Source organism: Mustela nivalis, assembly GCF_964662115.1.
Source record: "Mustela nivalis genome assembly, chromosome: 8".
Classification (NCBI taxonomy): domain Eukaryota; kingdom Metazoa; phylum Chordata; class Mammalia; order Carnivora; family Mustelidae; genus Mustela; species Mustela nivalis.
The window spans coordinates 58038461-58055123 of record NC_139027.1 but is presented as its reverse complement, the minus strand read 5'-3'; the positions used below and the strand labels follow the sequence as shown (position 1 = coordinate 58055123).

The following is a 16663-nucleotide window of genomic DNA, read 5'->3' as shown; positions in this document are numbered from 1 at the left end:
AAGGAGGATAGACAAGGGGGGAAAAAAAAAAAAGACCACACACATTGCTGGTCTGTACACATATTTCATACTTTAGCCATTTCTAAACCACATCTTATTGGATAGTATTCACGTTAGGAGTTAGCAAAACTTACTGTAAAGTCATCAGGACATTGCATTTGCTGGTATTAGTCTTACACTCTGGCCCAAGTTCACATTCTAGGTAGAAATGTCTAAAACTTAAAAATTCATTACCTCTAAATAGAAATTAAATTTTAAAACCTTTTTAAAAAAAATTCTTTATTTATTTGAGAGAGAGAGAGAGTAAAAGAGAGAGAATATGAACAGGGTTGGGGGTAGGGACAGAGGGAGAGGGAGAAGCAGACTCCTCGCTGAGCAGGGAACCCAATGCAGGGCTTGATCCTTGGACTCCAGGATCATGACCTGAGTCAAAGGTAGATGCTTAACTGACTGAGCCACCCAGGTGCCCCTCAAATTTAAAAAATCTTATTTACTGGTGGCACCAAACTGGTCGTTCAGTACACATTTACTGAATGCTTGCTATATACCAGTCACTGTGCCAAGCACTAAATCTAAAAAGCCATCTCATTCCACCTTACCCCTATATACACAGTCCTTCCCAGGCCCACATCCTCATCCTCCTTTAGACCCCTCCCCAAGTTTCTGCAAAGGTTTAATCTGTAAATGTATCTATCCATGTTACAGATTTCTAATGATAGATATATCAACACCATGCAACTTGAAGGGAAATTCCACAGTAGCGTTATCCTGAAAAAAAAGGATTAAACACACACACACACACACACACACACACCAGAGAAAGTGACTTTTTCAGGTATTAAGATATATAAATAAATAGAGATAGGCAATTGCCTTCTAAGAAAAATTCAAAGTGCTTTACTGCCATGACCTTCTTTCCCTATCCCCATGTTATCTGCCAAGTGAGGTTGTTTCTAGTGGCTCTGAAGAAGTGGGAGGGTTTTACAAAATGTTTGGGGGCTCAAAACTTAAGTTTAAATCACTATATAAAGAAATTCCATTTTACAGGGCACCATTTGAAAATAACATCCAGGAATATAGCTTCTAGCATGCTACTTCTCTAAGAGCCAGTCTCTGGGCACTTACACTCAACCGTTGAAGACAGATACTTTTTGGAGATTTCTTGAGGCAGCAAATGTACAACATCCTTTGGTACTATATCTCAATATTTAATCACTCATAAATCAAAATGTCATTCTTACCTATTACGAAAAGCTCTTGCTGCAATTAAAACTCACTTCCTCTCCCTTAACCTTCTGTAAAGGTAGAAAATAACGGATCATCTTACTTACAAAAAACCTTGTATAAATTAAAGACTCTTCATTGCCCTTTATCTTTTGCAGGCTAAGCAACCTATGGGGCCCAATGTTTTGGTGGCATCTTATTTTGGTGTTAGTGCTGATCAATAAATACTATTTAATGCTGCTCGAATTTCTCTACATCACACAAAGGAGGCAGAAATTCTGATTAAGATTGTGTCTCCATTAAAATTTAGATATCTGCGTTTTAGACATTTTTTTGTTTTATTTGAGGAAGTTAGTTTTATAGCAGGGAGGTCAGTCTTTTTGGATTTCACAAAAGAAATATAGTACCCAGGACTGTTACCCTCTAGCATGACAAATCACTGGCCTTTTCTATGTTACTTATCTAATAATGTTTCCATATGACTATGTGGCACTAAATAATTAAACTTTGTTTAGAGAGGAATCATTAAACAATTCTCACTTTACCTTGATTAGTGTTGTCCAAAGCCTCAAACTCCTAGAATTACATGGTTTATTGGCGGTCCCTAAGAGAGCACTCTCAATTCACGGGTCCTGAAGCAGGCTGACTGAGTCACGAAGGGAAGCCTGAGATACGCCCAATGAGTCTTAGAGGTGTTGGCAATACCAGGTGTGATTTAGCGGGCGCTGGGCTGGCCCTCTTGCCGTTCCCACACCACTGCCAGCGTTCTTTGAACATCTCCTTCCTTCTGGACTTCAAGAATATTAAAGGTAAGCATCTCGAGGGGTAACATCCATTTCCGCTTTGATCAGAAAAGTAAATGCCTATCACAGCAGAAGTCTCTATGGGATTAGGTACTGGGGGTGGTGGTTCTAGTGGCGGAGCCTTCACCTGGCACTTTTTTCGACGCCCTAAATCCCTTCTTCTGTTAGTGGGCTCCAAATATCCCACTGCTTAGTCCTTCCTGCCTCTTCAGCCTCCCTAGACCAGGAGTAGTGAGTAAAAATTTGCATTTCCTGAAAGGGCCTGGGCTCGCTCAGGTAGTTGGCCTGGGGCGTTCTGGCTCTATCCGCCGCTTAGGTATCTATCCTCAATCCCTGGTAAATCGGAATATTTTTACGGACTACAAAAAAGCCCGCTCGTGCTTCAGTGTCTCTCCCTTGCTAAAGTATCTGCAGAAGACTAGGTATTTTACTGGTGAAACACCCCTTCCCCGCCACCGTAGGCACGACCTCCACAGGCGGCTCCCAGGGTCTCACTCAGTGACCACCTCCGCGCGGCTCACTCCGGCCGCAGACGTCCCGCCCCCTGCCACCTCCGCGCGTCTCATTGGTCAGGCCTTGCATCCGCCTCGGCTCCTGACTGGTAGTTGTTCTTGTCTGTAGGAGCCGCGGGGACATTTCCGCATTGAGGGGGGCTGCTCCAAATGGGGGGGGGGGAGGGGAGGCGTTTGGAAGAAAGTGGGGGCTTGGGGGTGTCAGAGACCGGTAGCCAGGTGGGCGCAGGGGGTCTGCAGCTGGGCTGTGACCGCGGGAGAGGAGTTAAAGTTGTGCATGTGTGAGGGGAGCAGGGGGAGAGAGAAAGGTGCTTCAGAGGTGACATTCTCTCAGCCTGCGATCCTTCTCCCGGGACGCCATAAACGCCCCCAATTTCTCAGCTGCTAAAGAAGCGGAAGGTGGGTCTCGGTGGCGGATTGGAGAAAGGCGAGGACGGGCTTCTCCAGACCCCTTAGGCTGTGTGTTTCTTTCTGGGAAATGTGTAAATTTCCTTTCCGCGACCCGCTGTGTGGCCCGGGAGGCCCAATTTGGGCCGTCCCGCACGCCTCGGGCTTGGGGCGGCATGCGGGTTCTCCCCTCGCGGATGGACCCTTAATGTTTGCTGCGGGTGAGGGGCGATATGGCCTTCGGCCCCTCCCGAGAACAAGCCACGGCAGGATTTCGCCTCTCGCTGCTGGAAGGGGGCGAGCTGGAGGCCTCGGTCCGCCGGCGGACGCGCGGAATTCTTGCCGCCTCCTAGTCCGAGGGTGTTTACAGGCTACTAAAAATGGTTGCATTGCCCCTCTTTGCCGACCTCACCCGCCTCCCGCGTCCTGCTTGGGCGCTGGCAGCTGCTGACCGAGGTTTCCCGGGGAACTGGCCCGAGGCTGGACGGCAGCGAGGGGGAGGGAATGGGGGGTGCGGCCGGCCAGTGTCTGCTGCCGTCCAGCCCAGGAGGGCGTGGGGACCCGGTGGGGGGGCGGTGAAATAGCCGTTGTAGATCCTCCTCTTTCATTGATGAAATTTAAGTTCGTGTGATTTTACCTTTTCCGGGAGTCTCCAGTTGGCCCTGGTTTGTGTCAGGAGCGCAGTGTAGACAGGAGTTCTAAGCAGACTCAGTCACACTAAGTTCCTTTCTTTTTGGAAGTGGAGGAGGTTTTCCTGTTTGTTTTTTGTTTGTTTGTTTGTTTGTTTGTTTTTAGGCAGTTTTAATAGCTTTGAATAATTACTCCCTTAAGGGATTAAATATAGGAAGAGGAGAAAGAACACGTCGGTTGTTAAAGTAAGGGAGGAAGAGAGACTTGCCCTATAGCGTGGCTTCTCTAGAAATTTATACACACACACACACACACACACACCAGAGTATTTTAATAAATCCCTAAAATGTCGAGATATGTACAAGGTAAGACACCTTTTTTTTTTTTTTTTTTCCTTCCTGGGTTGCTTCAGTCGGGAGGTGGGTGGTTTGGAAGTAGAAATGTTCATTTGATATACCATTTGCGAAACGCTTTTCCTTAAATTGACATTTGAGCGGCTTTGAGCTGCTGGGTTGGCATTTCGGATACGTATAATTTATACTCCTGTGTTCTGCCGGGTTTAGTTCTGCCTCCCTGAAATCAGGTTAGTAGCACTCTGGCTCGCTAGGGTAGTGGCTGTAAATAATGATAAAACAGGATTTTGCCTGCTGATTAACCCCTGTTCTCTTTTACTGGTGGAAGTCAAGGTAACCATGTGTGCGACAACGGGAAGGGGAACTGGGGGGGGGCTGAGGGAAGGTAGGTAGGTTTTGCCAGGATTGTTGGGGAAGCTTTAGTGTTCTCTGTTTCTACTTCGTTTGTGTGTACGTGGTTGGAGTCTCAGATTCAGTTATTGCGAAACCGGGAGTATCTTGTAGAAGCTAGAGGTCATTTCAGCAAGAGAAATGACTTTGCTGCATTGCTGTTTATTTCCTTCTTCTTTGAAATCTGGAAGGATTATTAAGGTTTCTTTGAATCTTGGAAATTGCCCTCTAAATTGTACATGTCTTAAAAAAGGGTTAGCGAATGCCTCTGAACTGAGTTAATCATTAACATTGCTTGTATGTCTGTGTGTGTTGGTTGTACACATTGAAATTGGTGCTACTTTAAATCTGTCACTCACTGATATTTAGCATAGGATTTGCTTCTTGTATGCAAGTAAATCCGTTGCTTGCAGACCCCACATTGTAAAAGCTTCAACTATCTTGATGAACACACAGCTAGTAAAAGTTCACAACCACTTAATGTGATTCTCAACAGATGTACTTTAAATAAAAAATGGTCAGTTATGGCCATTATGAGACCCTAGGAATAAAAATGCTCTAGTATGTTTTATATCATTTTATTAACTCTTCTTTGAGTTTTGTATAATAGATCGAGTATTTGCCTGTCTTAATATGGAAACAGATGGGACACTTTTGCCTGCCTCCTTTAGCACTACACTCAGAAATGTCACTTGCCATTAGACTTTCAAATTCATGTTTTAACTTCTTTGTGGTGAGAGAGGCTTTTTATATTCTGATTGAAGAAATGTCTTAGTCAAGAATGGAAAAACGAGGTAACTTAATTTGCTGGTTTTGTAATAGCAACAACGAAATTAACAAAGCTTCTTTTGGCAAGAATATGCTAGGGAAAACTGGACAAGTCACTTGGTAGTTTTCCTTTTAAATTAGCAGTTTTGCAGAAAAAGATGATACCCCTCCCCTCCAAATTTGACATGATTATGTTCCTGTTTGTCATTGTTTAAATTTTTTTTTTTTTTTTTTTTTTTTTTTTTTTTGTCATTGTTTAAATTTTGTTCTTAGGTGTAAACCCTCTGTATGTTCAATTAACTCTGCTGCTGTTGATAACCCTAATTGATAGCCCTAATTGTATAATTGGCTAATGATTCAGCTGTCTCCACAGATCAGTTTTCAAGTATAATTTTTGGGTTTTTGTCTTGGAGTGTTTTTTGTACCAGATGAAATTGTTTAATCTTTGCTGTATCACTTACTGATATTTCTAATCATGGACAGTTAGCTTATGCTATAGAAGAAAGATTTAACAAATACTAGGCCTCTGTTTTCACATGTTTCATTAAAGCTTCACAAAACCCCTAAGTTTTTTTTTTAAGATCTTATTTATTTATTTATTTATTTGACAGACAGAGATCACAAATAGGCAGAGAGGCAGGCAGAGAGAGAGATGGGGGGAAGAAGGCTCCCCACTGAGCAGAGAGCCCTATCTGGGGCTCGATGTGGGGCTTGATCCCAGGACCATGGGATCCTGACCTGAGCCAAAGGCAGAGGCTTTAACCCACTGAGCCACCCATACGCCCCTAAGAGGTAGATTTTTAGGGAAATCTAACAGCTTACAGCTGAGGAAATTTACGTATCTTGTCCAAAGTTTACAGCTGGTAAGCATTGAAATTCATATGTATGTGTGTCTAAAATCCTTGTCGTTTCTAATACCTTTTGTTGCTTTTCACATTAAAACGTTACTCAAATGGCTTGTTTCTCCAAGTAGACTGTCAATTTCCTGTGGGCAAAGATAATATTATATCTCTGGGGGAAATACAGTGTCTTGAAGTGGTGGATGCTCCAAAAGAATTTGACACAGATGACAAATGAGAAACTCAGCATTTTTTATATATATTTTTTAGGTTAGCCTACATTTTTATTTTCAGTTTTTTTTTTCTTTAATAACACCACTTAGATTACATAAATGTTATAAAGATAGAAGCATTTGGATTTAGGTTTGAATCCTGATAACAGGAGATTTTAGATACATAACTTTTCTGAACCTCAGTTTCTACTTATTTAAATATTGAGTACTAATGCTTTGTCACAGGGTTATTGAGAAGCTGAAATGAGATGAATTATGTGAATGCCCTAGTCACATACTAAATGGCCAGTGAGTTTTCCATTTCTTTCTTAAAATGATGGTGGCCATACAGATAACATTGCAACCATAAGTATAACCACATGTCATCAACAGAAGTAAATAGAACAAGGCAGATATGACAGTTTTTTATTTTCCTATTCTAGTTTAGTGTCTAGTCCCCTAGCACTTGGGAGTTGATATATTTGGGGGGGGGGGGGAGTGCAGGGGTCGGAGGGGGGAACCTTGAATGGTGATGTGAATACATAGTTGGTGACAGTTTTTGTTTTAGTCCAGTCAACAAAAACAGTTTTTGAGTGCTTACAATGTGCAATACACTATATTGAAATTTCATGGGTATCCCTTATAGTGGGCATTTGAAATTCAGAACATCTAGGTATTATACCTGTGTGTTGTGTGCACGTGTTTTTGATTGCCTGGACAAGATTTGGGGTTGCTATACTTGGCTTGAATCTCTTCTCCCAAAGCTAGGCAAAGCGCTTTGTAGAAAGCTGGGTGTCTCCAGTCTCAAGCACTGGGACCAGTAAGTCATTAGGTAGAAATATTCAGTTACTAAAACTGCTTAATGTTGATAGGCAGGGGCACTCTCAGTGTATATTCCTTGTCCAAAAGAAGGTTTAGCTTTCTTTGGGCATCTCCTAAGTCTATATTCCTCAGGCACTTAAATACCTTTTTTTTAGGAAGACTCTTCTTTCTTAGATCTAGGATATAATTGCCTACCTGTTGTATTCTGCCCTCAGGTTACCTTCTGCCTACACCTGTGAAATTACTTCCCATTTGCTAGTTTTCTTCACTCCAGGGGTTGTTGCAGAGCCCCAATTATTCTAAATAAATGTGAGTACTAGCTGAGGGAGAAGGGACGCCCTCTCACAGTTGGAGGTACTAGGGGTCTTCAGCTGATGTGACTTTTTGCCAGCTCTATCAATGGGTGCCATTTGGGATTCTGCTTTTTATAAAAGTTCTGAGAGCTATGGGATAATCTCTCTCCACATGATTTGAAATTTATAAATGGTGCAGGAAATATTGTCATCTAGCCAACTATGATCATGTTATGTGCTTATACTATAATATTAGAGGAACTTTTTTTTGAAACTTTTTAATAGGCCATTATTTATCTAAATCATATAAAAATGTCCCTTAATATTCTTAAATTGAGGAGGTATTTGTATTTTAGGGGAAGGTATTTGAGTGTCTCTGTGTCACTTAAAAAATATTTGAGGCCCATTGACTTTCCCATTTGTTGGAATTCTCTCTTTATGACTCTTTTTTTTTTTTTTTTTTTTTTTTTGTGGTTATTCCTGTTTGGTAGATGGCAGCTAACCAAGGAGGATTAGCTGAGCTAATTTTAACTGAAGGGGTCTCAGATGAGTATAGGGATGAGATGTATTCTGGGGCCTGATTATGGAGGCTGGCCTTGGCCTGCTTCTTCTCAAAACCTCAAACTAAATTTAGCTTTTTGCTGATTATTTAGATGACTAGGATGCTTTTAGCCCAGGAGGATTGTGACATGGATTTCAGACAGTAGTAAAGGGGGCAAAGCAATGACTAAGGCACACTCCTCATTTTTTGAAGACATGGCTTGGGATTCATTATGTTGCTATAAGGAGGAGAACTTAGTTAAATTAGAATCACAGTTAAATGGAAAATTAAAAGAAACTCAGAATAGTTGAGCTGATGAAAACTTTGTTTTCCACCATGGACTTGGTAATCTCTATGGTTAAATTGCCTTTGTTCTTGATAACTGGGTGTTTCTTCTAGTAAGATGATTTTCATTTATGAAAGCCTACTGAGAAAAGAAATTAATAGGGAACATCAGAGAAATAAGAAATCTTAACTGGTATACTTCTTGGAAGTGCCATTTTAATATTCTGAAGATAAATTGAAAAATAACTTTTACAAGGAAATTACACTGAACTGTTAAGTTTGAACAGTGTTTTCTTGTGATATTGCTACACAGAGACCTTTCTCTGTTTGTGTTATTTTTTTCTTCATAGAAAATTGTAATATTTATGAATTGTAACTTTAAAATAACTTTAAAATAAATTTTTAAAAATTTCAAATAAAATAAAATAATTAAAATAATAAAATACTTAATTTGTATAAGGAACATTCGTTGGCCTAATAACGAAAGTGCTATAGGCAAAAGAATAATAAATATACTGTGGTTTTCTATTTTCCACCAAATTGTATTTGGTAATTTTATGAGTTCTCAGAAAGAAAGATATAGCCATTACTAAAAAGTTAATACAAATAATATTTAAAAATCAAACTAGCTCTGGATTATCTGTAAAAAATGAAAAATTAAGAGTTGACTGTACTAAGTTTCTATAATGTGATTTCTCTTGATATCCAGAATTTATGCCACTGGAGAAAGTCCCCGCATTATTAGAATAAAATTTGAGAGAGATCCTCTAGGATTTTGGATTTAGTGAATGAGGAAGTATGATTCACTTAACTACCAATTTGATTGGTTGGAATCTCTTTAGAAGGTTAGCTTTTTCTAAAGACTTGTATCCCTGTTTTCTTTTCTAAACTTGTATTTTGTACTTGGTATAATAGTGTTTGCATTGTGGATGAATTCGTCTTGGGTGATTTGATAGATTGTTCCAGACACAATGACAATTAATTGAAGCCATATGTCTTAGGCTTTTAAAATTCTTCCACCAGGCATGCATTTTTCTATTAATAACTTTTATAGTCTTTGAAAGTTGGCTTGCCAAGCCATCAAAAGAAAGCCATCAAAAGAAAATTAAACTCTATGCATTTGACAGGGCTTAGGTGTGAGAAAGGGGATAAGACTCCATTTCAAAGCTGTTTCCCAGTTATTGGTGATGCAGACCTCTCCTTAGTTTGTTGCAAAGGAATTGTTTAGGACTCAATTTCTGCCTCTGCCGAAAGTCCTGCTGTTTTATTTTCTCAGTCATTGCCAGTTGAAATCGATTGTGCCCCCAAACCATTTTGACAATTAAGGGTTATTTCTGAGAACCAAGGAGAAAATGGCTATCTTGTCTTAGTTTAACTTAGATAAACAACAAAATGTTTTGTTTTCTAACATTTCTAGATATTTATTAATTTTTCCTATGCAAATCAAGAGAGTTCCCTGTTTCTCTGTGATTTCACTTATATCTTTAAAAAAAGAATTATTCATTGTAATCATGTACATGAGATAGTCATTATATGCTTAGTCCACTTTTTAATAATCACCAAGGTGTTGAAAATACTATCCTAGGGGATATTCCCTTTAACAATAACTCCATTGCTCCTTGGCCACAAAGGCCTGCAGACAAGTTGTTTGGAGTTTGCTTTCCTCTGGTTGCTGCCCTGGCAAAGGCTGATGTGATGTTTCATTTATGTTTAAGCCCTGCCTAGAATTTTAAAACTTGGAGAAAAAGAGTGCAGGAAAATGAAATAACACAGTTCTATGCACTGTTTTAGGTTCACTTGTGCCAGTGATAAAATGCTTGGCCTTGGTAATAAAATATTTAGAGCGTGCATAAAAACTTTCTTCGATTTTTCATTGCCCAGAAAACAAACAGTATAGAGGGAAAAGGTGAAGAGCATAAAAGGATGCTTATTCTGGTATGTAGTTTTAACCTCACCTAATAACCTCACATTGTAGACATAGTTTGATTTTTGCATGTTTTCATTCAGGCATACTCCTGGAGGTGACAAACCATGTAAAAGCACTGTAACCAAGAAAGGGGATACCTTCCTGCAGGAAGGAGAAGCAGGGCACCAGGGTTTAGATTCCAGCTTGGCACTGCTACCGTGTCCTTAGGCAAGTCAGCATCTCTGGGGCCCTGTTTCATCTCAAGATAAGGGAAGAGGACTCACTGACCTTAAAGCTTTTCCAAGCTTAGAATCCTAGTTTTATCTAAATGTACATACATCAAATTACAGGGCAAGCCTGCCAAATAATTTTTTGTGCTTGATGATGATGAGTTTATATTGTATCTCTTTTTCTTCCTCTCAACAAATGAATATTCTAGGTCTCTTGGCACATGCCTTCTTGTATCTGTTAAACTTAATGCAAGGTAATATTATTTAACAAGTTGACACATCTCTTCTGAAAGTTCTGTTTTTCAGAAGCAGTATTTTCTTTTTTGTCTCTTAAGATTTTTAAGAGCTACTCTGTTGTAGAGAGCAGAGTTACTCTTAATTATTAATGAGAAATCTGGTTTATGTGTAAATTCTAACAGTTAAAAACAGTCTTTTACATTCGCAAAAATTTATTTTAGCAAATAGCCCTGCATATTCAGTGCTAGAACAGTTCTCAGAAAACTGGTACTTTTTATCTTTACCAGAAAACATTTATTAAGCATTAATATGTGTAGAAAACTGAGTCATTAAAAAATCTGTAAATCTAGGGGTGTCTGGGTGGTTCAGTGGGTTAAGGGGCTGACTCTTGGTTTTAACTCAGGTCATGACCTCAGGGTCATGATCTCTGGGTCCTGAGATCTGAGGCTTACTTTAGTCTCCACACTCTGCAGGGAATCTGCTTGAGAATATCAGCACCCATCTCCATCATGCTTTCTCTTTCTAAAAACAAATACATCTTTAAAAAAAAAAACAAAACTATGTAAATGTAAATAATCATACTGTGGTTTGGAGTCTGAAATAATTAATTGATTTAAAATCAACTAATTGATTTTAATTGTGATTGAATGACCTGGACTATATTCATACTAAATAAGCTAAATCTAAATATATAAATTGCCCAATTTTATTTAATCTTTAAAGCTAGTGAAAACATTATGCTAACATTTATATAAGATAATAAAGATTGGAAAGATTGTCTAGATTGGCTATAATTTTGAAATTGGCTATAAGTTTGATAGCATACGTGATAACTGACTGATAAATCAGCTTCTTTTTAAGAAGTCTTGGGGACTTCAAGAACTCAAGACACAATCCACATTTTGCTTAGCCGTGCTTTCCCATGACCATAATTCCTGGTTCTTGAATACTTTGTTTGGCCTTATCAGACCCTACCTTCACTAGACTGGAGTCTACCTTCTTAATGTATTTCTACCACATAGCAGTATCATAATGGGCTTTTACTCATTTATTTAATAAACATTACTTGAATATTTACTATGTTTCTCGCTCTGTGTTAGGCAGTGGGAATATAGCCTGAGCAAAATACACATGATATATTCCTACAGAGATTATAACTTGTTGGGAAAGATAGACATTGAATGGTGTTATAAAGGTGAAATAGACGATTTACCTTGTGAGCATGTAGTGGGCAACCATGCTTGGTTTAGAAAGATATCCAGGAGGAGATTACATTTAAACTGAATTCTGACAAATGATATATATTAGTGGCTGCTCAAGCCACTAATATGAAAATATAAATCTTGATCTCTTATTTACATATTATGAGGTGTCTGCAGTGTGTCAGGTGCTGAGGTAGGTGCTGGGAAAAAATTTTTCATAACTAGTGCCTTTGAAGTTTTGCAGACAGACATCTGAGCAAAGAGTTAAACTTTAGGGGCTGTTTGGTATAGTAGAGAGGCAGGAGTGATTAAAACCCTTCCATTAAAGGAGTTGTGATAGAAGGAGGGCCTCTTTGCATGTTCAGAAGCTACCACCTAGAACACAGATCACCCTCAAAATAGCAGAAGCTACTCAAGATCACAGAGTTTGAGCCCTTGGGGAAGTTTCTTAGAGTCTGAGATGCTTTCTCATGATTGTGGCATTCATGCTGGGCCACTAATTTCTAATTTTTTCCTCCTCATTTCTGTGTACCCTGCTCTCAATATGTTGAACGACACTTGAGATGTGTGTTTTGGAAGAATCTTACAATAAATAGAATGCTTTTAATTTCATGGAACAGAAAAGTACAAACATAGTTGGTTTAAAAAAATGAGGGACTTACATCACATGAATCTTGAAGTGGGATGTTCCAGAGTTGGCTAATTGAATATAAAGAATGTATCAGTCTTTCCCTCCTTCTCCTCTGCTTTCTTAGCCTAGCTTTCTCATTCTTAGGTTAGCTTCCTGTAAGGTCACTAAATGGCAGAAGAAATGGGAGGTGAAGGGTTGGGCACATATATCCAGGGGTGGAAAAGATAATATTTTTTCCATGTGTCTTTTTTCAGTCAGGAGCACCTTTCTCCTAAATTCTTTGGCAAACTATACCCTCGTGACTCACTGACCAGAATCATATTATGTTTCATGCTTAAACCAATCTCTGGAAAGGCTTTAGACCAATCTGGGCCTGGAGCCATCTCCAAAGCATGTGGCCTTAGGGCAGACAATAGGTGACAGAATAGCATTGTCTCTGGAAAAGAACGAAGTGCATGGCTGCTTCAAGTGTATTAAGTGGAGTATAGTCTATATCAGAGCTACTCAAAGCAATACAGGTAGCATTCACTTATTAGAAATGCATATTTACCCCCAACCAGACCTACCAGAGTTAGAATCCTGGGAGCTTGACCAGGAATCTATGTTTTGTTTAGTTTCAGAAGGCTGTTTATTTGAATGATAAAGTGAATACGACTGCCATTAAACTCAGTTATAAACAAAGTGAACGATGCTTGTGTTGACCTCTCCAGGGGCTCAAAGCAATGAATGGATGCGCCGAAAAAATCATGAGGGAAAATCTACAGATTCAACTCTGTTTTCTTCTTTTTTCATTTTTTCTTTTAACAAGGCCTCCAGGTGATTTGTGTGCACAGTAAAGTTTTAGAAGCACTATTTTTTTTTTTTAAAGATTTTATTTATTTATTTATTTGACAGACAGAGATCACAAGTAGGCAGAGGGGCAGGCAGAAAGAGAGAGAGGAGGAAGCAGGCTCTCCGCGGAGCGGACAGCCCGATGCAGGGCTCGATCCCAGGACCCTGGGATCATGACCTGAGCCGAAGGCAGAGGCTCTAACCCACTGAGCCACCCAGGCGCCCCTAGAAGCACTATTAAGATATCACAAACGAACTAAGAAATTCAACCTTTAGGTATTCTGCTCTAGCCCTTTCATTAACTTTGGCTAATCAAAAAGGTACTTCGGCTTGGCTTTTAAGACCGGTCTGGTTAAGGAATTTGTATTTGTTTATCGCAAATACAAATCCCATCAGTGAAGAAGTGATATGATTGGGGTTGCAGTTTAGGGAGACCAATCCATTCTGCTTGGTACTACCAGATTAGAGTGACATATGGGCAGACTAGTTAGAAAGATGCTGTCATCATGACCAGGAGATTGAAATAGGTTAAAGTAGCAGCAGTGGGAATGAAAAGCAATGAATGGAATTGTGGCAATTGAAGTATATAGTATTGGATTGATGTTATGTGAAGGGAAGGAACGAAAGAGTCAACTATGCTGAGGTTTACAGGTCACCTAGCACTGACTAGGAGAATGTTCATATCATGTAGAGCAGGGAGGTGTATTTGGTTTAGATGATTTGGACATGTTGAGTTTGAAGTACCCAACTTGAGTGTCCAGGTGGAAAATGCCTAGAAGGCTGTAGGGAATGTGAATCTGGAGCTCAGGAAAAAAGATCAGGATGCAAGGCACATATTTGGGGATTATCAATAATGAGACTGGTAGGTCATAATTGAGGGGAAGAGTGGTCTGGGGACAGAATCTTAGGAAATTCAGGGAGTAGGAGAAGAAAGAGTCAGTTATGGAAATTGAGGCCTGGTCACAGAGGTAGGAGAAGATGTAGCATATTATTGGGTAATGGAATCCAAAGAAGAAAAACTTTTCTAGGGGGAATAGTCACAAATAACTGGGATTAACAACTACAGTGAGAATCCAAAAGACGATGGTTAGCTTTAATTGGTCATAAATCTAGTCAGTATATGTCCTCAACTTTATCAATGGATATTTCTAGTTACCAGTACATTCTTAGAGTTTTTAAACTTACAGTAGTCCCCTCTTACCTGCTTTCACTTACCTCAACTGAGGTCTAGAAGCGGATGGTCTCCTCCTGACATACTGTCAGAAGGTCAATAGAGACAAACCAGAGAGATATTTCAGGTCTAGTTCTGAACCACAGCAATAAAGAAAATATTGCAATAAAAGGAGAGTCAATGGAATTTTTTTTCTTGTTTCCTGGTACATTTAAAAGTTACATTTATACTATACTGTACTATACTGTAGTGTGCAGTAGCATTATGTCTAAAAAATATACATACCTGAATTAAAAATATTTTATTGCTGAAAAATGCTAACCATCATCTGCATTTTCAGCAAGTTGTAATCACTGGTTACAGATCACCGTAACAAAGATAATAATGAAAACGTTTGAAATACTGTGAGCGTACCAAAATGTGACACACAGACACAAGTGAGCAAATGTCATTGAAAAAATGGTGCTGATAGACTTGCTCAATGCAGGGTTACCACAGATCTTCATTTTGTAAAAAAAAAAAAAAAAGGTAGGGGGGCAGTATCTGCAAAGATCAATAAAAAGAAGTATGCCTGCACTAGCCTAATGCTGTGTCAATGCCTCTATCATTTACCTCACTTCATCTCATCATGGAGGCATTTTATCTTCTCACAAAGTCAAAAGAAGGCTGAGTACAACACATATTTTGAGACCACATTCACATATTATTACAGTACAATTATCCTATTTTCTTATTGTTAATCTCGGACTATGCCTAAATGATAGATTAAACTTCATCATAGCTATGTAGGTATAGGAAAAAACATAGTTTATATGGAGTTTGGTACTATCTGCAGTTTCAGACCATCCATTGAGAGTCTTGGAACATATCTGTTGAGGATGAGTGGAGACTCTACTATACTTGGCTCACAAGTCATTTCCTGGTTTAAAGTTAAGTTAGCTCCCTAATACTCTGACTTAGAGTGCCTTTCAGTGTGAGTTTCCAAGGAAGGTTGGGACTGATAAATCTAATTAGTGGTGGGTGGGGAGGTGGTCTGGGGAGAGCTCTTAACCTCTTTGTTGCTCTTGGTATTCTTTCTATAGTCTTTCTGTAGCCTGTGCATTGTGAAACTAGCTTTCTCCTTTAGGAATGTGAAGCTGTGGGGCATGTGGCTGGCTCAGTCATTTAAGCATCTGCCTTCAGCTCAGATCATGATCCCAGAGTCCTGGGATCAAGCCCTGCATGGGGCTCCCTCCTCAGTGGAGATCCTTCTTTTCCCTCTCTCTCTGCCTGCTGGCTCCCCTACTTGTGATCTCTCTCTCTCTCTCTCTCTCTGTCAAATAAATAAAATCTTAAAGAAAAGTAAAAAGAATGTGAACTTGTTTTGTTTGTGCCAGTATCAAGATGTCAGGGAAGGATATTATCTATACCTCTTAGTTGATGAAATGGATGAAATGAAATACCTGAATTAAATGTAAACAATCACTTGTTAGATTGTCTCCACCTCTTAATTCTATTGCTTTCCTCTTCCTTTTTTTCTTTCATCATCTTCTTCTTCCCTTTTTTTTTTTTTTTTTTGGCTCCAGTTGGATAGGAGAAAGCCCACGATGTTGAAATTTTAGTTCTTCTGAACAAGGAAGAATTAGGAAATGGGGGTGGCAGAAAAACTTCTTAAAAAAAAAAAAGAGAGAGAAGTACTGCCAGTTCTATCCCAAATGGACTTAGTTATAATTAAGTCAACCAGGACAATCCTAGTAAGCCCATGTGGAAGGGAGTTTCCTGTCTAGTCCATTGGGTCTAAGAAGACATTCTGAGAAAAATGCTTTTGGAGTGTTATTTTTGGATTTTGTGCCAAAGATTAAAGAGAATCAGACTAGGAGGAAAAAATGAGCAGGGTATTTCCACCTCACTGTGGTGGGATGGCACTCAGATAAATTGGCTTTGCTTCTGAGCGCCAGCATTTGCTGGTTCTATGACCTTCGATAACTTAATGAACTATTTCAGCCTCAGTTTCCTCATCTGTAAAATGTTGAGGGTAGATAAAATGTTCCCTCTCATTCTCAAAAATGTTTTTTGAGTTATGGCCAAGGCACTGAAAATTTTTTTAAATTTCATAGCTCTTCTTTTTCATTTTAATTAATTAATTAGTGTGTGGATGTACATAAGCGGGGGTCGAGGGAGTCCGGGCTTAGTGAGAGATAGAGAGGGAGTTCTAAGCAGGCTCCATGCTCAGTACAGATATCTCACAAGCCCGATACCATGACCTGAGCCAACACCAAGAGTTGGCCGCTTAATTGACCAAGCCACACAGCACCTCAGTAATGAATGTGATTCCTAATCCACTCTCTGTCCAAGGTTGAGGATGAGCAATTCTCTGTTGCTAGGAAGTGAGAAGGAATAAAACATTTTGGGAGGTT

At 39.4% G+C, this 16663-nt stretch overlaps 1 protein-coding gene and 1 long non-coding RNA gene across 5 annotated transcripts in view; one reads left to right on the top strand and one right to left on the bottom strand.

Annotated features, from left to right (window-relative positions):
• The window catches only part of LOC309872497, a 43075-nt gene extending 41203 nt beyond the window's left edge, over positions 1–1872 (bottom strand). The window contains exon 1 of the long non-coding RNA XR_014315909.1: positions 1770–1872. This is a non-coding gene — a long non-coding RNA (uncharacterized lncRNA). The remainder of the gene's footprint in view (positions 1–1769) is intronic.
• A 5-nt stretch (positions 1873–1877) lies between these two features.
• UGP2 (UDP-glucose pyrophosphorylase 2) overlaps positions 1878–16663 on the top strand; it is a 69983-nt gene continuing 55197 nt past the window's right edge. Inside the window, exon 1 of one of the 4 annotated variants that reach the window (XM_082746679.1) lies at positions 1878–2033. In XM_082746679.1, coding sequence (XP_082602805.1) covers positions 1904–2033 — 130 coding nt within the window. In that variant the 5' untranslated portion in view covers positions 1878–1903. Of the gene's footprint in view, positions 2034–2637; positions 2939–3291; positions 3922–4147; positions 4243–16663 lie in introns of those variants that run through there. The other 3 variants (XM_082746681.1, XM_082746680.1, XM_082746682.1) reach the window with 3 other exon arrangements.